The sequence below is a fragment of the Manis pentadactyla genome, chromosome 15 (assembly GCF_030020395.1).
Source record: "Manis pentadactyla isolate mManPen7 chromosome 15, mManPen7.hap1, whole genome shotgun sequence".
In the NCBI taxonomy this organism is placed as follows: Eukaryota; Metazoa; Chordata; class Mammalia; order Pholidota; family Manidae; genus Manis; species Manis pentadactyla.
The window spans coordinates 6,725,784-6,750,548 of NC_080033.1; the positions used below are offsets into that span (position 1 = coordinate 6,725,784).

The following is a 24,765-nucleotide window of genomic DNA, read 5'->3' on the forward strand; positions in this document are numbered from 1 at the left end:
CAGTAACAAATGGAAACTCATCCCATGCTCCTGGCTAGGAAGAATTAATACCATCAAAATGGCCATCCTGTCCAAAGCAATATACAGATTCGATGCAATCCCTATCAAATTACCAACAGCATTCTTCAATGAACTGGAACAAATAGTTCAAAAATTCATATGGAACCACCAAAGACCCTGAATAGCCAAAGCAATCCTGAGAAGGAAGAATAACGTTGGGGAGATCTCAATCCCCAACTTCAAGCTCTACTACAAAGCCACAGTAATCAAGACAATTTGGTACTGGCACAAGAGCAGAGTCACAGACTAGTGGAACAGGATAGAGACTCCAAACATTAACCCAAACATATATGGCCAATTAATATATGATAAAGGAACCATGGACATACAATGGGGAAATGACAGTCTCTTCAACAGGTGATGCTGGCAAAATTGGACAGCTACATGTAAGAGAATGAAACTGGATCACTGTCTTACTCCATACACAAAAGTAAATTCAAAATGGATCAAAGACCTGAATGTAAGTCGTGAAACCATAAAACTCTGAAAAAAACATAGGGAACAATCTCATGGACATAAACATGAGTGACTTTTTCATGAACATATCTCCCCAGGCAAGGGAACAAAAGCAAAAATGAACAAGTGGGACTATATCAAGCTAAAAAGCTTCTGCACAGCAAAGGGCACCACTAATAGAACTAAGAGGCCTCCTACAGTATGGGAGAATATATTCATAAATGACAAATCCGATAAAGGGTTGACATCCAAAATATATAAAGAGCTGACATACCTCAACAAACAAAAAGCAAATAATCCAGTTAAAAAATGGGCAGAGGAGCTGAATAGACAGTTCTCTAAAGAAGAAATTCTGATGGCCAACAGACACATGAAAAGATGCTCCACATCGCTTGGCATCAGAGAAATGCAAATTAAAACCACAATGTGATATCACCTCACACTAGTAAGGATCGCCATCATCAAAAAGACAAACAACAACAAATGTTGGTGAGGTTGTGGAGAAAGGGGAACACTCCTACATTGCTGGTGGGAATGTAAATTAGTTCAGCCATTGTGGAAAGCAGTATGGAGGTTCCTTAGAATGCTCAAAATAGAAATACCATTTGACCCAGGAATTCCACTTCTAGGAATTTACCTTAAGAATGCAGCACTCAAGTTTGAAAAAGACAGATGCACCCCTATGTTTATCGCAGCACTATTTACAATAGCCAAGGTATGGAAGCAACCTAAGTGTCCATCAGTAGATGAATGGATAAAGAAGAGGTGGTACATATACACAATGGAATATTATTCAGCCATAAGAAAAAAACAGATCCTACCATTTGCAACAACATGGATGGAGCTAGAGGGTATTATGCTCAGTGAAATAAGCCAGGCAGAGAACGACAAGTACCAAATGATTTCACTCATCTCTGGAGTATAAGAACAAAGGAAAACTGAAGGAACAAAACAGCAGCAGAATCACAGAACCCAAGAATGGACTAATAGTTACCAAAGGGAAAGGGACTGGGGAGTATGGGTGGGAAGGGAGGGATAAGGGTGGGGATAAAGAAAGGGGGCATTATGATTAGCATGTATAATGTGGGGGGGCATGGGGAGGGCTGTGCAACACAGAGAAGACAAATAGTGAATTTACAGCATCTTACTGCACTGATGGACAGTGACTGTGAAGAGGTATGTGGAGGGGACTTGGTGAAGGGGGGAGCCTAGTAAACATAATGTTCTTCATGTAATTGTAGATTAATGATACCAAAAGAGAAAAAATAAAAAATGAAGTAAAAGAATACTTAAATTGTATATGGTTACAATTTAAATCTCATTAAAAATAAATATAATAAGTACTCAAAAAAATGATCCACAATGGTTGACTTAGTTTAAGGTAACCTGTGCTCATACATCTGCCAGGAAATTCACTTAATTCTGGACAGAACCTGAGGACTTAACCCAGATCTTTAACAAACACTACAAATATTTGGAAATCGTTCTAGTGGACTATTACAGGAAAAAAAAGAAACAGGTACTATGAGGCATTCCAACAGATTCCCGATTCTTCAGTAACTTGGAAAAACATAGGAAAGAAGCAGTGTAAAACCATGTTTGCCGGGGCATTGGCATCATGTTCCAGTTGTGCCATTTATGAATCACTGTCACTGCTTGAGATGCAAGAATATTCTGTAAACTCACTGGTACCACCATTCACCAAGCTCTCCCCCAGGAGGGAAGGGACATCTTCTCCAAATATCTTGAGGCAGTTTTCAATGAGAAATTGCACAAAACTAAGCTTTTTTCCCAAGTCCTTTCCTAAATCTGCATTGCAAGGACTGGGCAGAAAAATAAGACTCTGGGCTATACAGTGATAAACCATAAGCTGTCATCTTGTGTGTTGTCAGCTGCTCGATGTTTAATACCCCAAAAAGATACCACAGGACAGCATGGGCTCTCGGCACGTGGTCTAAAATCCACCAGGTGGCAGTTATTTTCTCATCCTCGTTCTCCCCTTGTTCAGGATCAGCAAGCCATTTATCATAGAGACTGGATGAAAATACACTTCCTTGGGTATTTTCAAGAATATCGTTTAAGACCGCCACTGCCACAAAGATGGATTCACCATCCCAGTTCCCTTTGTCCCTGGAATTGAGCTGCTCCTTTAGGGATCTGCAGGATTCTTTACTGGTCACTGTCCTGAAGACGTCTTTTGTGAGTGGCCGTTTTTGATTGATAAAATCAAGCAGATCCAGGATGTGCTTGAGCAGCTTGTTATTGTCACACACGTCCATGAGAGAAATGCCAGATAGCTGTCCTGGCTTTGTAGTTGGTGGGGCCGGGCAGGGGTAGTCCAGACAAGTACCCGAGCCCTGTCAACAGGCCAGGTGTGCGCCGGGAATCTTTCTCTCTTCCAGCGGAATGTCTCCCGTGTTGGTTCCTGGCCAGGTGCCTCGGCCTCAGGATGAAAGAAGAGGCAGAATCCTCCAGTCCCTGGGGCAGGAAAGTAGTAGCTGGAAGATGGCTCATTTTAATTCCATAGGGGCGTTCATGCCCAATGAGTAGATATGGGCTCTTTTCCTTGTCAGAACTGACCCACAGCTGGTAATCTTTCTCAGAGCCGGTTATTCCTAGCACTGGTAGTGACATGTTGATTACGTCATTCACTGTGTCTGAATTTGTTACTGTTATAGGTATAGAACAAGCACAGTCCTTGATGTCCCCAGTGCAGATTTTGCGGGGAATGTTTTTGGGCTGGTCCTTCTCTTTGGCTAGATTGATGTATCTTTGAAGGAAAGAGTGCCATTTTTTCTTTAGTTCCGGAGATCTAAAGGTGGCCACAAAGTTCACCGTGGGCCAGCCCAAGACAGAGGACCTCTGGGCACTGATGTTGGCTCTCCCCTAGAGTCAGCAGTCCACACTGTGTTCAGTGGTACTTAATTATTTTTCATAAAGATTTTTTCATACTCTGATCAAATACTTAGGTAGCTGTGAGTCAACTACTTCTTCCATTTCAGTTGATTTCAAAGTTCAAAGAGTTTCCAGCAGAAGCCTGCAGGTGAGGTGGTGTTAGACACAAGCAACAAATCGCTGAACAAGAAGAGGTGCCGCTGCTGTCTCCTCCAGCCTCTTCTGAGTTCTACGTGGCCGTGAAGCAGCAGAGTCTGATGGGTGCCCTCAGATGTTGTAGTACCTTCGCTGCGGGTGTAATCTGCGTTGCAAGGACTGGGCAGACAAAGAAGGCTTGGGGCTATACAGTGATAAACCATAAGCTGTCATCTTGTGTGTTGTCGGCTGCTCGATGTGTAATACTCCAAAAAGACATCGCAAAAGGACAGCATGGGCTCTCGGCAGCTGGACTGAAAGCCTCCAGGTGGCAGATACCTTCTCATCCTTGCTCTCTCCCTGCTCAGGAACAGCAAGCCATTTATCATAGAGACTGGATGAAAATACACTTCCTTGGATATTTTCAAGAAAATCCTTTAAGACCGCCACTGCCACGAAGACAGATTCACCATCCCAGTTCCCTTTGTCCCCAGAATTGAGCTGCTCCTTTAGGAATCTGCAGGATTCTTTACTGGTCGCTGTCCTGAAGATGTCTTTTGTGAGCGGCCGTTTTTGATTGATAAAATCAAGCAGATACGGGATGGTGTTGAGCAGCTCGTCATTGTCACACACGTGTGTGAGAGAAATGCCAGAGAGCTGTCCTGGCTTTGCAGTTGGTGGGGCCGGGCAGGGGTAGTCTGGACAAGTACCCAAGCCCTGCCAACAGGCCATGTGTGTACCTGCAGTTTTGTGACTGTCTTCTGGCAGGAATCTGTAGCCTCACTGTTACCACCATTCATGGAGCTCTCCCCCAGGAGGGAAGGGACGTCTTCTCCAAATATCTTGAGGCAGTTTTCAATGAGAAATGGCACAAGACTAAGCTTTTTTTCCAAGTCCTTTCCTAAATCTGCATTGCAAGGACTGGGCAGACAAAAAAGGCTCGGGCCTATACAATGATAAACCATAAGCTGTCATCTTGTGTGTTGCCTGCTGCTCGATGTTATGTAATACTCCAAATAGATACCGCAAGAGAACAACATTGGCTCTCGGCACCTGGTCTAAAAGCCTCCAGGTGACAGTTATTTTCTCATCCTCGCTCTCCCCTTGCTCAGGATCAGCAAACCATTTACCATAGAGACTGGATGAAAATATCCTTCCTTGGATATTTTCAAAAAAGTTCTTTAAGACCACCACTGCCACAAAGACAGATTCACCATCCCAGTTCCCTTTGTCCCCGGAATTGAGCTGCTCCTTTAGGGATCTGCAGGATTCTTTACTGGTCACTGTCCTGAAGATGTCTTTTGTGAGCAGCCTTTTTTGATTGATAGAATCAAGCAGATCCAGGATGGTGTTGAGCAGCTCGTCATTGTCACACACATCCGTGAGAAAAATGCCAGGGGGATGTCCTGGCTTTGTAGTTGGTGGGGCCGGGCAGGGGTAGTCCAGACAAGTACCCGAGCCCTGTCAACAGGCCAGGTGTGCGCCGGGAATCTTTCTCTCTTCCAGCGGAATGTCTCCCGTGTTGGTTCCTGGCCAGGTGCCTCGGCCTCAGGATGAAAGAAGAGGCAGAATCCTCCAGTCCCTGGGGCAGGAAAGTAGTAGCTGGAAGATGGCTCATTTTAATTCCATAGGGGCGTTCATGCCCAATGAGTAGATATGGGCTCTTTTCCTTGTCAGAACTGACCCACAGCTGGTAATCTTTCTCACAGCCGGTTATTCCTAGCACTGGTAGTGACATGTTGATTACGTCATTCACTGTGTCTGAATTTGTTACTGTTATAGGTATAGAACAAGCACAGTCCTTGATGTCCCCAGTGCAGATATTGAGGGGAATGTTTTTGGGCTGGTCCTTCTCTTTGGCTAGATTGATGTATCTTTGAAGGAAAGAGTGCCATTTTTTCTTTAGTTCCGGAGATCTAAAGGTGGCCACAAAGTTCACCGTGGGCCAGCCCAAGACAGAGGACCTCTGGGCACTGATGTTGGCTCTCCCCTAGAGTCAGCAGTCCACACTGTTCAATCGTACTTAATTTTTTTTCTTATAGATTTTTTCATACTCTGATCAAATACTTAGGTAGCTGTGAGTCAACTACTTCTTCCATTTCAGTTGATTTCAAAGTTCAAAGAGTTTCCAGCAGAAGCCTGCAGGTGAGGTGGTGTTAGACACAAGCAACAAACCGCTGAACAAGAAGAGGTGCCGCTGCTGTCTCCTCCAGCCTCTTCTGAGTTCTACGTGGCCGTGAAGCAGCAGAGTCCGATGGGTGCCCTCAGTTGATGTAGTAGCTTCACTGTGTGTGTCCACCTCAACAGAAGGGCTTTCCCTTTTGCAACAGCATGGATGGAGCTACAGGGTTATTATGCTCAGTGAAATAAGCCAGGCGGAGAAAGACATGCATCAAATGGTTTCACACATGTTTTAGTTGTTCCACCACATTAAGTATTTTATGAGCTCAGGATCAGTAGTTACAAGCATAAGTCCATATTTCTACACTCTAGTGAAGTTTTCAGATGGATATGCTGGGCTGATGCAAAATGCTGTTGATTCCAAATGCTGGAGGTAAGGTAGTGATACTGGGGTTCTTGTTCACAAAGGTAAAGAATGAACGTTGCAAATGGTCAAGGTAGGCGAGCAAGGTTGAGGCTTTTATTTAGAGAGAAAGCAAGAGGACAGCACTCCTGGCTCAGGCGAGGAGGGGACAATAGAGCCCTGGGGTGAGGCGTGACTAGGGGATGTATTTAACCAGAATGACAACAGAAGATTTTAAAGGCAAATACAGAAGACTACACAGTTGTTAGCAAAATTTAACTTTTCATCCTTTTAATACCAAGATCTTATTTTCTTAAATACTCTGACAACTCACTGAGACTTTAAGCATGAGAAACTGCTTTGATAAAAACAATTAGAAAGCTCTTTGCAATCTTTCAACATTAAGAGCAGGCTAACAGTTTAAGAAAACTTTGTCCTTTTAACTGAGAACAAAATTCTAATTTTGCTGTGTATTTGATATCAAGACTCATTTGCTTCAATTTCACATTGGCATGACTGTATCAATTCTTCCACAAACTTTCTACAACTTTTTTTTTTTTTTGACGCCACTGGTTTTATTTCACATCTAGATACTCACACATTCTACCAACACTCTCTGCCTTCAGTTCATTGGTGAGTAAGGAAGGGTTGAAAGGAAAAGAAACTGTGGTTTGCCTGTCTTGTCTTCCCCTCTCGTTGTTTTCAGCACATTGGCTATGGCAGGGAGGCGGCATAAGCGGGAAAGGATATGAGGGAGTTCTTTAGTCATTCTTGCTGTTTAGGGGGCGTTGCCTTCTTTCTGCATCTGAGATGATTTCTGATTTGAATGGAAAGCATGGCTTCTTGGGGCTGCTAGTGCCCCTACAAACTCAGATGTAGACATAGCACAGTTCCTTATACTCACGTTGAGGCTCACTGAACACCCAGCCCTCATGGGGCCTTGGAACTCTGCCTGTGGGTATCACGAATGCTACCTGCACACCAGGCAGCGATAAACATGTGTACTGCATGTATCTCCTCTGCTTACATCCATGCCTGCTTGTCTATCAGAATATTTTTAAGACTTAACCTTTTAGGTTTGCAGCAAAGTTGAGAAGATGGTACAGAGATTCCCCGTACCCCTCCTGCCCCCACACATGCATGATCTCCCCCTCAACATCGCCCACCAGAGTGGGACATGAGTTACAGTAGAGGAGCTTACACTGACATCACCATCACCCAAAGTCCAGAGCTTACAGCTGATGTCATTATACATTCTATGGGTTTGATCAAGTGTATAAAGACACGTATCTGCCATCCTACAGACTAATGTTACTGTCCTAAAGATCCTCTGGTCCACCTTTTCATTGCTCCTTCCTCCCTAACCCCTGGAAACCAGTCATCTTTTTTACTGGATCCATAGTTTGCCTTTTCTAGAATGTCCTGTGCTTGGAATCATACTGTAGGTAGCCTTTTCAGATGGGCTTCTTTCACTCAGGCATTTGCATTCAGCCTTCTTCCAAGTCTGCATTGCTTGAGAGCTTGTTTCTTTTTAGCACTGAGTAATACTCCATTGTCTGGATGTATGAGCTTATTTATCCATCACTTACTGAAGGGTGTCTTAGTTGCTTCCAAGTCTTGGCAGTTATGAATAAAGCTGCTATAAACATATGTGTCCAGGTATTTGCATGGACATAGGTTTTCAAGTCTACAACTTTCTTTTACATTCAGAGTTCTCCCTGTTTAAGTAAACAGCTGTACTTTAGAAGTTACCATCTTTTACCCTCAACAAAACCAATTTCCATTCCTTATACCTTCTCGTATTAAACACACATCTTTTCTAGCAAGCAGAGATGTTTTCTTTATTACTTAAGTAGTTTTATTTAAAATTTAAAACCATTAGGAACCTTAATTTTCAGTGAACACTGAGAAGTGGGCTATTGTAAACTATTACACTAGCATTCTTTAGATTAACAAATTTGTGAACACATTTCATAATTTTCGAAACTGTGTGCTTTACAGCACAATCTCTAAGCATAAAATATGTCTACTTAACTTAACAAAACTTTTAGGTTTTAGGTTACCACAAAGATTCTCGGGCAGTTTGTATGTACACACACTAACACACAATTATGTTTACTCATAACTATACTAGATTACTCACAAAACTTTTACTAAACATTACACAGAGTCAAGCCTAAGTATTTTTTCTTTAAAGATTTAACAAATAACATCAACTTAAATGACTTTAGGTAAACAGGCAGCTGATAACCCTAAGGACATGTCCACTTAAGTTCAACTTAAATTAGCAGTAATGTTCAATATTTTTTATTAAAATTTTCTGTAAGTTTTAGAATGCCCAATTTTCACAAGCACTTGTCTTTAAATCAGTTTTTATTAATACCTTCCAGAGGTAGAAAAATCTTTCATTTACACACTTAGACACACAAACATACAGATTGAGATGTAATGACTACAGTTAGCAACACTTTTCATAAAAACATATACAAAGACAAACTAGCTTATTTGATTAAAAGTATCTCAGTTTTCAAGAATACACTGTAAGGGTGAGCAGTTTATATAACGGTAAAGGTTTAGATGGCCCCAGACTAACAGGGCCAATAAAGGCTCTGAACTGATAAGGACCGTGAGTGGCCAGGGGGCTGGAAATGAAATGCAAGTACAATTCTAGCACCAGTTATTTAAAGCCAGGCTGTATTACAGAAGATATATTTCTTTCGTCTCAGGGAGTCCGGTTTAAAAAATCTCCCAAATTTTGGGGATAATGATGAACCCAATAAGTAGAATCGATTTTTACTAAAAAAAATTCAGAAAATTAGTCCTACATTGTAGTAGTTCACGGGACTTTTGACTATTTTCCTTTCTTGTGGCAAAATATATTTAGCTGCACAACCTTCTTATATTGCATACTTCTTTCAGGGGCCAAGCCTCTCTAATCAGAGAGTTTGTATTGAGGCCAGGCTTGTGTGCACAGGATAAGACACTTTTTCAGGGTCTGGGGATCAAATTTCTCCCAGTTCTTCAGAATGCATGCCAGAGGCGTGTCTGGCTTTAACCTTGAAGAGGAAGCTCCCATCCAGAAGAGAGAGAAAGACAGGTGGGCAACACCTGGTCGGCCTTTCTCTGTGAGGGCGTATCCTTGCCTTGGAGTCTAGGTGACAGTGGTGTGGGGCAGTTGGGGTTCCTATGGCCAGGATCCTCACTGAACTTAAACCACCTGATGATGTAACTGGCCTGTTGCTAGGCTACCACTTACACACCTTTAGGCAATAAGCTATTATTGCGCTATATAGAGAGCTCGGCCCAGTGCTCTGGGCGAAGGCAGAGTCACTAGCGCTTGATCTACTGCTGGGAGAACAAGACAGGTAATAAACCCTTTTACCCCAAAAAACATTTTGCTGTCAATTTCTTTGGTCACATTGAATCCATAGTGAACTTGCCTGGGGCCGAAACCCAGTGGCAAGACAATTGGCAAAGGTTGGCAGGGTTCATTGTTGACCACAGAAAAAGACAGGCTGCCCAATGGGAGGGGTGCTTCAGCGGGCTGCCCCTGTGAATGGGGAAACAGTGGATCATACCCCAATGGGTATGTGGTCTGAGGTGGCTTGCCTCCTAGAGGACTGGGCCCCACCCCAGGACTGGAGGCAGGTGGAGGTGACACCTGAGGCAGTAGGGGCTGCCCTTGGTATATAGTAAGGTGATACTTTAAGAAACGGAGTGCCCATGAGGCAGCAGGGACTGTGGGTTGACTGCTGCTCACAGTATTAAAAAAGGTCTACAGAAGAGACCCAAGAAATGGTGGCATGAGAACATGAGCTGCAAACTTCTGTGGATTCCCTGAGGAGGGAAATGGCATTGATGTGAGAGGAGGTGGCACAAGAACACGAGCTGCAAACTTCTGTGGATTCCCTGAAGAAAGATATGGCATTGATATGAGAGGAGGCAGCATGGGAACACTAGCAGCAAGGTGCCACTGGAGATGAGACGGCAGCGCTGCCAGGTGTTCTGAAGGAGGAAGAGGCCATCAAGGAAAAGGACACAGTCCTCAGGGAAGCACAGGCAGAGGTGGCACGAGAGTATCAGCTGCAAAGCATTGAGATGAAGGAAAGAGAAGTTCTGAAGACTGAGGTAGCATTGCTGTGAGGCAGAGTAGAAAAGGTAAAGATTGTAGCAGAGGAGGCACTCGAGGGAGGGGAGAGAAAGGTGCCATCAGCCCCAGAAATGGAGGAGCTGGGGAAGGATGAAGGGGTGGTGCTGGAGGCACTGGCGCCTCCTGTATTGAAAGCACGCCCAGTGGTTGTAAAGAAAATAAAAACCCAGCAGCTGAGAGCTCCCCAAGGAGAGGAGCGGCCCCCTCCCCAGGTCATGGAGCACTCCGTGGTCCGCCCCTGTACTCAGGCTGAGCTGGTGGATTTGGGCTCTTGGTTTAGACAGAAGCCCTCGGAGTCAATATCAGCTTGGCTCCTGCCTCTGTGGGACTTAAGTGTGGATGGAATTGTCTGTGGGGATCAGAGATGGGAAAGCTGTCTTACCTGACAGTGCAGCCTGCCTTGAGGCAGCGATTACAAAATGCACATCAGACCCCAGGGAGTCATTCCCTCCTTGATTGGCTTATGGCTGCACTTCGTGCTGTGTGGCCCAATCCGGGTGATCTGCCATCCTCTCCTGTTAGATGGCAGACATATGCAGAGCTCCAACAGGTGCCACGACAGCTAGGCATAAGAAATGCCATCTATAGTCCAGAGAATTATGGCCCAGATGAAGAAATTTTCACTACTGGGATGAGAAATATTGTACTTCAAATGGCTCCTACATCCCTCTTTGGGTCTCTAGTGGCCATTCTTCCCCTTCACTTAGGGCATCCCATAAGCGAGATGACACATACAGTAGCAGACTTAGGAGAGGCTGAAGCAACAAGAATCCAGAAAGAAATAAGATCTGTTACTCACAAGAAGAATTTACAGGGCCCCATAAAGGTTACAAGGACCCAGATATGGGTTGATTTAATATGGGCAGGAGCAGATGGAAGGAAGTTAGACGGGAAGTCCAATAGGATCTTACTGGAGCTATGGTAACAGCTGAAACCAGAGCAGCAGTTCCAGCCATTAAGACCAAAGAGGCAGAGATCAGAGACAGAGCCATAAGTCTGGCCTGTGTGTTTGCAAGACTCCCTGCTGGAGAGTGAGCCAACCTCACTTGAGCCCACACAGGAAGGTGATTGGGGAACACGGTTTGATTGAGGGAAAGGTCAAAGTATCTGCCCTGAGGGACCGGGGGGAGACCAGAGGCCACATGTTGAACTAGCTATCCATTGGTCCCCAGTGAACATACAATGTGTCTGGCTCTGGTGGACACAGGGGCTGGATGTTCATTGATTCATGGTAACCCTGAGCAGTTCCCCAGGACCTCCACTATCATAGATGGATATGGGGAGAAGGCTATCAGGGTGAAAAAAGCCCAAATCCCTTTGGGAATAGAGCACCTACCCCCCAAAGAGTACACTGTGTATATATCTCCTATTCCTGAGTATATTTTGGGGATTGATATCCTGCAGGGTCTATGGTTGCAGACCACTGCAGGTGAGTTCAGACTGAGAGTACATGTGGTGAAGGGGGTCCTAAGGGGACATGCTAGGCACCTGCCCATAGTTTTGCCTGTGCCTCAGCGGGTGACTAATACCAAACAATACAAACTGCCTGGAGGCCATAAAGAGATTGGAGAAACTCTCCAGGAGCTGGAAAAGGTGGGTATTATAAAGCCCACTTGTAGTCCTTTCAATTCCCCAGTGTGGCCTGTAAAAAAGCCAGATGGCTCCTGGCGTATGACTGTGGATTACAGAGAACTGAAAGAAGTCATACCCCCTATGCATGCTGCTGTCCCCTCTATTGCAGGCTTGATGGATACCCTCAGCCATGAACTAGGAACATATTACTATGTGGTAGATCTTGCTAATGCTTTCTTTTCCATTGACATTGAGCAGGAAAGTCAGGAACAGTTTGCCTTCACATGGGAAGGATGTCAATGGACTTTCACCATCTTTCCACAGGGATACCTCCACAGCTCCACCGTCTGTCATGGACTTGTAGCCCATGACTTGGCTACATGGGAGAAACTGCAATGGTGTGGCTGTACCATTATATTGATGATGTCATGCTCATGTCCAGTTCTCTTTCAGATCTAGAAGGTGCAGCACCTAAACTGCTCCAACATTTACAGGAGAAAGGATGGGCTGTGAACAGCACCAAGGTTCAGGGACCTGCTTTGTCTGTCAAATTCTTGGGGGTCATCTGGTCGGGTAAAACCAAAGTTATACCAGAAGCAGTTATAGGTAAAGTCCAGGCCTTTTCTCCCCCCTCAACTGTAGCATTGCTACAGGAGTTTCTGGGTCTTCTAGGCTACTGGAGAGTGTTTATACCGCATTTGGCACAAATTCTGAAGCCCTTATACTGGTTGGTACAAAAGGGCGTCAGGTGGGACTGGGACGAGACATGTGCATCTGCCTTTACTACAGCAAAACGGGCAGTCAAGGCCGTGCAGGCCTTGAGTGTGAAAGACCCATCGAGGCCCTGTGAGCTGGACATTCATGTGACTGAAGACGGTTATGGCTGGGGTCTCTGGCAGTGGCTTGCACAAACTCGCCAACCCGCTGGATTCTGGTCACAACTCTGGAAAGTGGCAGAGGTACGATACACTTTGATAGAAAAGCAACTGGCTGCCGTGTATCACGCCTTGCTGACTACAGAACCCATCACTGGAATGGCCCTGATATAATAACCACCTATGCCATCTTGGGGTGGGTACAAGACTGGACCCAAAAGTCAAGGAGTGGTGTGGCACAAACACCCACACTAGCCAAATGGGGTGCTTACCTACAGCAGCGTAGTGCCCTCTCTAGTAGCCCCTTGAGTGAAGAACTCCAACACTTCTTGGGGTTGGTGACATACACTAGTGAAAAGCAGGAAGAACTTGCTTTTGAACCATTAGTAGCAGAGAGTCCCTATCGGGAGGGAAGAGCCCCTATACCCAAAGATGCATGGTACACAGATGGCTCCAGCCATTGCAGCCCCCATAATGGAGGGCCATAGCTTTCCATCCTAAGACTGAGACAATATGGATGGAAGATGGTGAGGGGAAGAGCAGCCAATGGGCAGAGTTGTGGGCTGTGTGGCTTGTGATCAGCCAGGAGCCCTCCCCTATAGTTGTCTGCACTGACAGCTGGGCTGTCTATTGGAGCTTGACTCTGTGGCTACCAACCTGGTACCATGCCAACTGGCTAGTTGGTCACTGACCCCTTTGGGGGCAAGAATTGTGGCAAGACTTCTGGGCTTGTGGTCAGACTAAAATAATTACAGTATACCATGTGACAGGTCATTTGCCACTGGCATCCCCAGGAAATGATGCCGATAAATTGGCTCAGATACGTTGGTTAGAATGAGAGCCTGCCTCTGATGTAGCCCAATGGCTACATCAGTGTTTGTTGTATGCGGGGCAAAAGACAATGTGGGCTGTAGCCCGTCGGTGGGGCTTGCCTTTGACCTTCAAAAAAGTTAGAGCCTGGCAGGAGTGTGTCATGTGCTCCAAAAGGGACTTACACTGAGTTCCACAGCAACAAGAGACAATAGCTAAGGGGCCTATACCCCTCGTCAGGTGGCAGATAGACTATATTGGGCCTCTACCTGTGTCAGAAGGATATTGGTATGCGATGATTTGTGTGGACACAGCTACTGGACTTCTGGTTACTTTTCCTACCCATTGTGCAGACCAGCAGCTGACCAAGAGAGGCTTGGAGCATCTCTTTGCTGCCTATGGCCAACCACAGGTAATTGAGAGTGAACAGGGCACCCATTTTACTGGACATACACTGCAAGAATGGGTGCGACAGCTGGGAATCAAATGGTTTCATGTGCCATACAATCCTACTGCAGCAGGCATGACAGAGAGGCACAATGGTTTGTTAAAATCCGGACTAAAGTCAGACACCAGTAGTCTGTGGGGATGGTCAGTCTGCTTATGGGCTGTGCTACAGTGTTTGAACAAGACCCTGAAAGGGAGCCCTGAGCCCTGTAGACATGTTAACACATATGGCTGCCTCCTCTATGCAACTGCAAGTACAAACCAAGGAAGAATCACTGAAGCTGAGGTTCGGCCACCAGAATAACATCTTGCTGCCAGCACCAACTGCACTGAACCCCGGAGACTCCATTGAGTGGACGTGGCCTTGGCCCTTTCAACACCTGGACCAATGATGGCTGGCTCTCCTGGCACCTTGGGGACAAGGCCTGGAAGCTGGCCTCCTGTGTATTTCTGGAATAACAGCAGAGTGGCCGCCAAAGGTCACAGTAGTATATCCTGAACGGCCAGAAGGAAGGAGCATCTTACTGGGCAGTTTTGTTTTATCATTATGGCCAGTGCATGCACCTCCAGTAGCACTATATATAGACCCTTCAGTAACCCCCACGGGGAAAGGAGTAAAAGTATGGTATACTAGACCTGGGAGGGACCCCCTTCCTGCTACAGTCCTTTCACAGGACCACTCTCTTGCATGCATCCTACCTGATGGACAAGATTTGCCTATGTTGGTGGCATTAAAAATGTGTCTTATCACCCCTAAAGTTTTTGTGGATTGGGAACTTCCTTTAGCTTGAGGATTATTATAATTTTTGTTATTAGGAACCTCCTCTGGCTTGAGGATTATTGTAATTTTTGTTACCTGTATCGAAATCTTGCTGTGTCTTAATTTTTATTATCTCTAAGTTGTTATCCTCTGTTGCTATTGTGGAATCTGGTTATAGTCCTCCAGCTTTCTTGCACAGGGACCACTGCGGAAGATTGAAAGCGTGTAGATTGTAAGGTGAGAATCCTGGAGGGCTGGAGTGTGGGGAAGTTGGGGTTCCTATGGTCAGGATCCTCACTGAACTTAAACTACGTGATGATGTAACTGACCTGTTGCTAGGCTACCGCTTCCGCACCTTTAGGCAATAAGCTATTATTGCACTATATAGAGAGCTCGGCCCATCCTCTGGGCAGAGGCAGAGATGCTAGTGCTCGACCTACCACCAAGCCAGATAATAAACCATTTCACCCCAAAGAACGTTTTGCTGTCAATTTCTTTGGTCACATTGAATCCATAGTGAACTTGCCTGGGGCTGAAACCCATTGGCAAGACAGTGGTCAATCACCTCCCCTGTCAGGCCTACTGGACTTAACCACGCCTTACCAGCATGGCCTGCACCTTGCCTTGATTTCCGTCTTGCCTTCCCACTCAGCAAGAGTTGCCTCAGAGCTCTGGATTTGGTGGGACCTTACCAGTGTGCCCCTACTTACGCCTTTTGGGAGTTTTCCTAGTTTTCTCTGCAGGAGCTTTAGTCATTCCTTGAGAGTCCCCTGCCTGTCCCATAAGTGCAGGAACTGTGTGACCTCTTGCAGCCAGAGCCTTGATCTGAATCACAGCCTGTTTTGCTTCCCTGGGGTCACAGAAAATGAAATGCCTAGCCCCAGAATGACTGCCTCTAAGGAAAGGAGATCAACAGAATAGAGCCATTTACATGTTGGGGTCTCAGGTTTCAGCTTGATTACTTTACAGACATTTACATCACACAGGAGAAAGAGGCGCAGGCCTAAGAGAACTGCTTTGAATAAGGAGGAGGGTAACTTTTTCTAAGGCCAGAGATAAAATTCAGACAGAGGCTGCCATGGAAAATTATGAAGTAGGGGATCTATACTCTCAAACACCAGTTTATGCTACTGCCTGGGAATTATCCTACTAGTCACCCACTGTAAGAGATCTAACCTGAGAGACAAAGAGGTTGGGGGTCATCTGCAACTCTCACATAGGCAGCAGCCTAGCTGGAGGTTTACTCAGCACTATTAGAATCAATAGGCCAGAGCCTAGACTCAAGGACTACTGCCTACTAGTCTGGTCTGCCCTTGGAGTCCACAGATTAGGATAGGAAAGTAGGAAATCAGCTCAGCCACTCCCCAACATTCCTGCCCAGAGGTGGGACATCAAGGAGCCACAGACACCAGGAAACTTTTCACTTGAGACAAGACTGGTAGCGACACTAATCATCTTTTAAGTGGCTAACAGGTGCCCAGACACATTTTTATGAGCTAAAAAGTACAGCATTTAGTCAAGAATAAGAGTGAAGCATAGATCTCCTACCTTGCTGTGGTGAGCATCGGGTTCCGTGAAATTGATGAAGTTAGAGGCACACAGAGCATGTTAAGAGAGTAAAGAGCGCCCCTGCCTTACTCAGAGGTCAGGGTGGCCTGAAAAAGCAGGCTGGAAGTCAGGGAGACAGAAAGAGAGACACTCCTCACGGATACCCAGTCGGGCTGTCGGGGTCTGATTCCAGACACGTGGGCCTTTCAGAAGCCACTGAAGTGCAGCCTCAGCCTAGAGTCTCGCAGTTGCCCACGGCCTTCCTCGGTCCCTCGTATCCAAGGAGATGCCTCTGAAAGGGAATCCTGGCCTCCGCTCAGCTGACTTCCCCAGCTCCCAAGGGAGACGGGGCATCCACTGAGGGAGACGCAGGGGAAACTGTTGCTCGAGACTTTGAGATCGGCAGCCGGGCTTGTCCCATTTAAGTGGCTGATGAGCGCCCGATTTTGAGGGCCACAGACAGCTTCCTTGTATGACAGTGAAAGAAAAGGCAGGCTTGGGTGCTGATACTCACCTCCGAAGTTATCCCAAATGAGCCCCCAAAATGATTCCAGGGTTCTTGTTCATGGAGCTGAAGAATGAAAGAACTTGGCCACGATTTCGGCGCTCCTGCGCAGGGTCATGCCTTGCTCCCGGGAGAGCTGCAGCACCGTGAGTAGGTCCAGGGATGAAGGCACACACTTCTCCACTTTATACATTTTTATATACTGCTTTTCAAAAGAAGTGTTTTTACTGCCACCAAGAAAAGCATTTTAAGGTCATTCTTGTACCAGTAATGAACGCATTTGATGAAATTACCAAATATCAAGTTTTTCTGATATGAATTTCATGGGGCTGGGGGAAAAATATGAGAATTTGACCAATTAATTAAATTTGGCATAATCCTTACTAGAAAAGTTTGATAAGAAATGCAACAATTAGAAGCCACTCCTATCAAAGCCCACAGAGAAATGAAGAAATTTAAAAATAAATGATGAATTCAAGATTAACTATGGAAATTTTCATCACTGGTAAATGAATCAGTCACTTAATGTATTACTTTATACTGCTGCCTTTACATTATTGGAAAAATTTCAGTGTTGCAAAGTTAAAACTGTACTGTGAGAAAAATCACAGAGTTGAATTTATACTGCATACACCAATAGAACATGGGACAGAGACTGAAATAATAAAAACCCAACCTTAGAACAAAGGCTGAGGGTAGGCCAGGAGCCAAATGCAACAGGATACCAAAATAATGCTGTGGAATGCAGTGTTATTTCTGCATTTCAACTCGTACTTGTTAAATTTACTTTTCACCCGTTTCCTCTTCCATACGTGTTGTACATTTTCTCCTTTTGGTTCATTTAACAGCAAATATTGAGTGCACATACAATGTGCTAGTCAATGGGAAGGTAATTCATCAGCAAACAAACTCACTGCCCTCATGGAGTTTACATTCTGGTGGACGTAATTTTAACATCCATCATCAGAGTTCTGCAAATGCCTGAACAAATTATTTTCTAAGACCTGTTTCTGGGGTGATAACTATGATAGTTAAGCTTCCCACTAACTGTGTGGTCTTGGGATCACTGGGATATATGTTCAGCAATGGCCAAAACAGTCACTTTAGTGAAACATGTTTTCTCTCCAATGAGACTGGATGAAGTTTATCACGAACATGGATTGTGATGAATTTTAATGTATGAACTTGAACTGATGTGCTTACCACATATCTCACACTTGTAAGGTTTCTCCCCTGTGTGAACTCTCTGATGAGATTGTAGATGTGCAAACTGAAGACTTACTGCACACATCACATTTGTATGGCTTTTCTCCAGTGTAGACTCTCTGATGAAGTTTAGGATTTGAGGTCTTGCTGAAGTGCTTATCACACTTCCTACATGTGTATGGTTTTTCCCTGTGTGGACACTCTGATGCATGTCAAGATCCAAGCTTGTCATGTAACCTTTCCCACACTCTTCACATTTGTATGGCTTTTCTCTGGTGTGGACTTTTTGATGAGCTTGCAGGTGTGATTTCTGACCAAATCACTTCCCACACTGTTCACATTTAAATGGTGTTTCTCCGCTGTGGGCTCGCTGATATGTCAAAACATGGGAGGCCCATCTGAAGCCCTTCCCACATTTGTTACAGTTATGAAGTTTCTCTTCTGTATGGACCCTCTGACAGTTATAAAGATATGCCCTAGAAATTAAGTTCTTCCCACACTTCTCACATTTGTATGATTTCTGTCCCAGGTGGACCTTGTTATGGACATGAAGGCATGAGCTCCAAGCAAAGCACTTCCCACATTCCTCACATTTGGTATGGTTTCTCTCCTGGGTAGACCACACAATGGCTATTAAGTGCTGATCTGTGACAGAAGTTCTTACCACATATATCACATTTGAAAGGTTTCTCCCCAGTGTGGACTCGCTGATGTTCCTGAAGATGTGAAGCATGAATGAAAGCTCTTCCACATTCATCACAATTGTAAGGTTTCTCTCCTGTGTGTAATTTACAGTGAACAGTAAGTGTTGACCTACGACTGAAGCCTTTCCCACACTACTCACATTTGAATGGTTTCTCTACAGTGTGGACTTCTGATGAGTTTGCAGATGTGAGCTCTGACTGAATTCCTTACCACACTCATCACATTTATAGAGTTTTTCTCCCAAGTGAACTCTCTGAGGAATATGAAGTGCTGAGCTGTAACAGAAGCTTTTTCCACAATCATGACATGTACAAGACTTCTCTCCTGAGTTTAACTGTTGGTGAAGATCAAAGTTGGAGACATCACTGAAGGATTTCTTACACATATTTCCCTGGTAAGGTTTCTGGCCTGGGTGAGTCATAGATAATCCTGCCCCAACTTGGCTGGGTGAATCACACTGTTTAATGGAACTGAAAACTCTTTATCATGGAGTCTTGACACCTGGTTAAGTTGCTTGCAATTTGCTGACAGATTTGCCAAAGTTCTTCATATAGTTCTGCTTCTGAAACAGTCTCTATCTCATGGTGATCTTGCCTCCTAAAGGACAGAGAATGCAGAGATGTGGACAAGTGAAGGTTTTGTTTACTGTCTTTAAGATTTCACTATTAGGAGAGAGCATGAGACTTTATGAACCCAGGGAATATTCACTATGTCCTTTGTGTGTGCATCATGGTCTCTGGTTTACATGTTTACAGAAACTAAGAGGTAGTCCAATAGACTCCTATCTGCTAAGAATCAGTGAAACAAATTTATATGTGAGATACAAACTAGAAATCAAAGACTTAATAACAAGAATGATAATGTTAATCTATTGCTATTTCTACTGAATTTCATAATCAGTGTGAACTATTGCATAGTAAACTATGTAAATGAATTGTATACATAATACAATAAAGTACGAATAAATGCAAACTTTGAGGAAAAGCAATAATTTAATCAATACTTTTATATTTCAGTTTATGTTACATATACTTAGGTAGTAAATAATTTCATCTTACCAAAAAGGGGGTCTGGAGTTTGTCTTCAATATCTGAGAGATAGCTCTAAGCTTGTAGAATGTCACTTGTCCTGAAAGGACTGCCTGAGTGTCTTGGGTCACACTAGATAGCCTAACAATATGATTTAGGTATTAAGCTGACCACACCAGAAAGTCCAAGAATATGATTTTGGGTATTTTTCCATACACAAACACACAAGCACACTAAGAGTATCTAAGTAGAAACTGGATGGGCAGCCATTTGAAGACAAGAAACATTCTGCAGTATCTTTAATTCACTGTTTTATGTGTCACTTATTAGTTGTCCCTCTGAGTCACAGACTGGATTGGGATGAAAAGGAAGCATGAGGGCCTAAACACTTGTTTTTTATGAGGGCCTTGGACTATCTCTTTGAAAACAGTGTGGAAAAATTCTGGATGTACGTAAATTGGTCTTTCCCATCAGTTTTTCAAATTAGGGAGTACAGGCCTACAGCTAGCTGTGAAATAAATTTAAAAGCTTGAAACAAACATTAATAATAATAAACAGGATAGGAAGATAAAAGCATTTCTAACAGCAAGAAAGACAGTAAGTACACCTATCCATTGACTCATTAAGTCAATAAATACTTAAAGATATCTGCCATATCCCAGAACTATTCTAGGTACTGAGGATACAATAAACAAAATAATTAAAATTCTCCCCTGTAGATGACATTCTACTACTGGGGAAAGGGAAGTGAGAGGTAAACAAAAAATACATGATACACAATTCAAGAAGACAACATGGTTATTTAAAATAGAGTGGTTAGAAGGCCTGCGTCCTGATATTAAAACTGAGCTGAGACCTGAATGAAGAAGGGAAGGACCAGTAGGACTTTAGGTCAAAGAGTATTCTAGGCAGAGAGAAGTAAAGGACCCTGAGGGAGAAGCTTCTGTAGAACTTAATAATGGTTCCTGAAATATGTCCACATCCAACCTCAAGAACCTACAAACATGTTACGTCACACGGCAGAGGACTCGGGTTGCAGGCACAATGAGGGTTGCCGATCAGCTGATCATGAAAGTAGGAAAATCATCCTGGATTATCTGAGAGGTACCAAATTAATCAGAAGGGTCCTGAGAGATGGAAGACAGAGGCAGAAGAGCAGTCAGAGAGATGCACTGTTGCTGGCGGTGAACGTGGAGGAAGGGGAACAAAAAGCGAAGGAACTGGGCAGGCCCTAAAGACTGGTAAGGGAAAAGTTCTCCCTTAGGGCATCCAGAAAGGAACACAACCCTCTAGACACCTTGATTTTAGCCCAGTGAGATATGCCACACTTCACACCTAAAGAACTAAAGCATAATATATTTTGTTGTTTAATCCTCTGTGATTTACTAAATTTGTTACAGCAGCAATGGGCAAATTACAGCATCCTTAGCAGGTCTGAGAAATAGCAGGGAGGATAATGTGAGTGCAAAAAAGGAGCAAGAGGGAGACATAGGATATACTCAGAGAGGGAGTGGGGATACGGAGCAGAACGCAGGGGAATCCAGGAGTCACTTTAAGTGGTTTTAACTTTAATGTGGGGGATGGGGGAAGGAGCCATAAAGGCACTCTGATATCTCCTAAGGGTCACTTTGGCTGCTATGTGGACAACAGATGTATGGTGGGAAGGGTGGGGGCAGGGAACCAGGGCAAAGGCTGTTGTAATAATTCAGGAAAGTGGTTTTGGCAATTTTGACCAGGGCAATGGAAATACACATGAGAGAAGTAAAAGAGACGAGGCAAGTTGTGTCCGAGACTCACAGTTACTTGGTTCTTACCTGGGTTCCCTTTTCTTTGGGAATCATCCAGAACCTATCTTCCTTCACTGAGTGGACCATATCTCATCAGAATGGCTAATGCCCTGTGAACATGCAAAATCACGTGCTTAAAACCAACACATGCTGGGTAAGGGTCACTGGAAAACTAGGTTCCCACTGCATACACCTCCAGTAATCAGAAGTGGTATTTTTCAAACATATTTTTCATGATCCATTTGAAGATTATCATTTGTCAAGTCTCATACACACATATAGAATGAGTTGGAAGTGCTTCTTCCCCTTCAATTTTTTGGAAGATTGCATTAAAAATTGATCATAGGACTCCACATAGTGGTTTTATAACTCGTGACATAGTAAAAAATAGATAAGTTATAGCTGTATATTGTCCATTTACAGTTCTGTAACAAATCTTTCCCATTGATAAAAAAAAAAACCCACAAAATAATTCTCTGTGTCCCACATATATTATGACAGTCAGAGCTCAAGACTTAGGGAACCGTGTCCAGGGCCCCAAAGCCTAGAAAACCCAAGGATACAAAGCCACTCCTGGAGGCTGACATTGAGTTATAGAGGGCGCCTGTCCTCACTCACAGAGACCAGGTTCCGGAAGTTCTCCAGCGTCACATCTCAGTACAGCTGTGTGGGTGGAGTCCAGCAGCCCGAGCTCCTCCTCAGTGAAGGTCACAGCCATGTCCTTGAAGGTCACTTCCTCCTTCAGCACCAACACATGCATTCTCAATCTTACAACCAGCCTCCACTGGGAAAGGGATGGCACTGAGCAGATGACACCTTTTTGTCTGTTGCTTTCACTCAAATGGAAGGGCTAACATTCCTGACTCTTGGTTTCCTGTGTGAACCTCAACAGGCTTCTTGTATTTAATGTCTTTAAATGGAAGATGAGATCAAGAACCTTCTTAACGAGCACTTCTAAGGAGTAAATGCAGAGGCAGAGGTAAGTGTCTGGCAACTCCAGCAATACTGGATGGTTAAAACTCAGATTATATCTTGGTTTATAACCAGAAGAAACCAAGATATCCTTGGAAATGGCAAAACCATGGAGACTGTAAAAAGATCAGGAGATGCCAGGGGTTGGGAGAAAGGGATAAACAGGGGGAGAAGAGATTTTTCTGAGCAGTGAAACTACTGTGTATGATACTACAATAGTGGGGATGTGTACTTATAAATTCATCTAAACTAATACAATGTACAGCATCAAGAGTGAATCATAATGTAAGCTTTGGACTCTGGGTAATAAAGATGTGTAAATTTACCCCTCTGGTGTGGGATGTTGATAATGGGGGAGACTATGCATGTGTGGGGGCAGCAGGAATATGGGAACTCTGTGTCTTCTGCTGAATTTTAATGTGAATGTAAAACCTCCCTAGAAAATACTCTATTATTTAAACACAAACATACACAAACCTAAGGTTATATATTACTTTGAAAAAATTAATCCATGAAGGAATAAAAGGAGATCAATAAGTGAAAGACACACAGGGTATGTAGGACTGCAATACCTCTGACACCAAATGAGATGGTATATTTTTTCCCTACATGTATGTGTAACTAACAATATTATACATACCAGTAATAGTAATAGTACTGTTAAGTTCATTCAGGTACCCAGACCCAATCCCAATGTGCGTAAATATGTGGGAGGGGGTCTTCCCACACATACATATGCCAAGTAATTGTCAAACACCAGCAGGGTGTCCAAGAACTCAATTCTGAGGCTATCTGCCCAGAGACAGCACCAGATTCCCAGGTTAAGGGCTCCATCCTACAAGACCGCCTCCCCACCCCACCCTGCGCTCCACTCCAGACGCCTGTGGCAAGCCCCAGGCAGTTCTCTGTGCTTCTGACCTACCGGCTACAGATTGGAGGTTCCCACCCCCTTAGGTTAGATTAATTTGCCAGAGCGGCTCACAGAACTCAGGAAAACACGTTTACCAGTTTAATAAAGGATATCACAAAGGATACAAGTTAAAAGCCAGAAGAAGAGAGACTGGGCAAGGTCCCAAATAAAGGAGCTTCTATCCTCATGGAGCTTGGGGCCTGGCTGGGTGGCACATGGAGGCGCTCTGGTTCCCCAAGCATGGAAGCTCTGCTCAGCTGAAAGGCACTGTGCAGAGCAGAGAGAGAGGAGCTGTTCTCAGGGTTTTTTTGTGAGGGCTTCCTTATATAGTCATGATTGACTAAATTATTGGCTGTTGGCTAATCCAGCCTCCAGCCCCTGCCCTTGGGTGTGGCAGCCCAAAAGCCTCTCATCAACATGACTAAACACCCTTTTCACCTTTAAAACTGCAGTGTTCAGGAACTGTAGGTGAAAACCAAATATACTTAGGAAATATGTATTTGGCCATATGAATGACCAAATATGCATTTCTTATGACTTATTATGTCATAATTAGTAATATATCTTTCCTCAATTTTGTCATCTGCACAATTTAGAGAAAAATATATATTCCAACTCATGTAACTTTTGAGAACTAGACAGCATTTTGAATACTAACAGGGTTTCTTATTTGTGTAGTTGTTAAACAGAAAAACAGATATGAGAGGGATGAAAAGAGGGTGGAGCTCACAAAGAGCTCAGGGAGTTAATCAGATAAAGTCAGAGAACCAGAAAGGACTCATGGTGTTATCACACTTTGCAGTGAGTTCACTCCACATGCTCTGAAACTGGGCTGACCTTGAGACTTGCTTTAGCTAAAGCAAGTGACATAGGGCAGGGACATGAGACAAGCATCATGATGAACTTTTCCTGTCTATGATGAAAAATGCCAAGACATAAGTGGTATAGTAAGAACTGGAGGGACTCCATCTTAAGCCTAAGATTCCATTTTTAAAAACAGGGAGTTAAGAGGTAAGATTCTTAACATATTCTCTGCTAATCAGACATTAACACACCCGATCTTAAGGCAGGGCAAGCAGTCTGAACTGAGATGTTCCCAGTGCTTGAAGGAAACCACTCTCTTGAGAACAGGAAGTTTATTCTACAGAATTATCTAGAGGACTGGCTGTGGATAGTGACATAATGTCTCTCACCAGAGATGTCATGAGAACACAAGTCAAGCCTATGCCCAACAACCCACATCTCTGCCCTTTGTGCCATTCTTGGAAGCCTTAAAAGACAGAATCTTAAACCCATATGGTCTCCTCTCTGAGGCTGCCCACACTCCCCTTTCTTGGAGTGTGTATTTTTATTTCTTTATTTTTTATTAAGGTATCATTGATATACACTCTTATGAAGATTTCACAAGAAAAACAATGGG

General features: G+C 44.1%; 2 protein-coding genes and 1 pseudogene across 2 annotated transcripts; all 3 read right to left on the bottom strand.

The window, feature by feature from the left end:
• Positions 1 to 1,882: 1,882 nt before the first annotated feature.
• Positions 1,883 to 3,770, bottom strand: LOC118928758 (rho GTPase-activating protein 20-like). The gene is given in 4 exon segments (XM_057493312.1): positions 1,883 to 2,372; positions 2,374 to 2,820; positions 2,822 to 3,402; positions 3,528 to 3,770. Coding segments are annotated over 4 exon segments (1,491 nt in total). The 3' UTR covers positions 1,883 to 2,152.
• Positions 3,771 to 4,039: 269 nt separating this feature from the next.
• LOC130681115 (rho GTPase-activating protein 20-like) lies at positions 4,040 to 16,930 on the bottom strand. Its single transcript, XM_057493316.1, is given in 4 exon segments — positions 4,040 to 4,500; positions 4,502 to 5,007; positions 5,231 to 5,420; positions 16,821 to 16,930. Coding segments are annotated over 4 exon segments (1,251 nt in total). The 3' UTR covers positions 4,040 to 4,055.
• Positions 16,931 to 17,884: 954 nt separating this feature from the next.
• Positions 17,885 to 19,277, bottom strand: LOC118928734 (zinc finger protein 234-like; annotated as a pseudogene).
• Between the last annotated feature and the right edge of the window lie 5,488 nt (positions 19,278 to 24,765).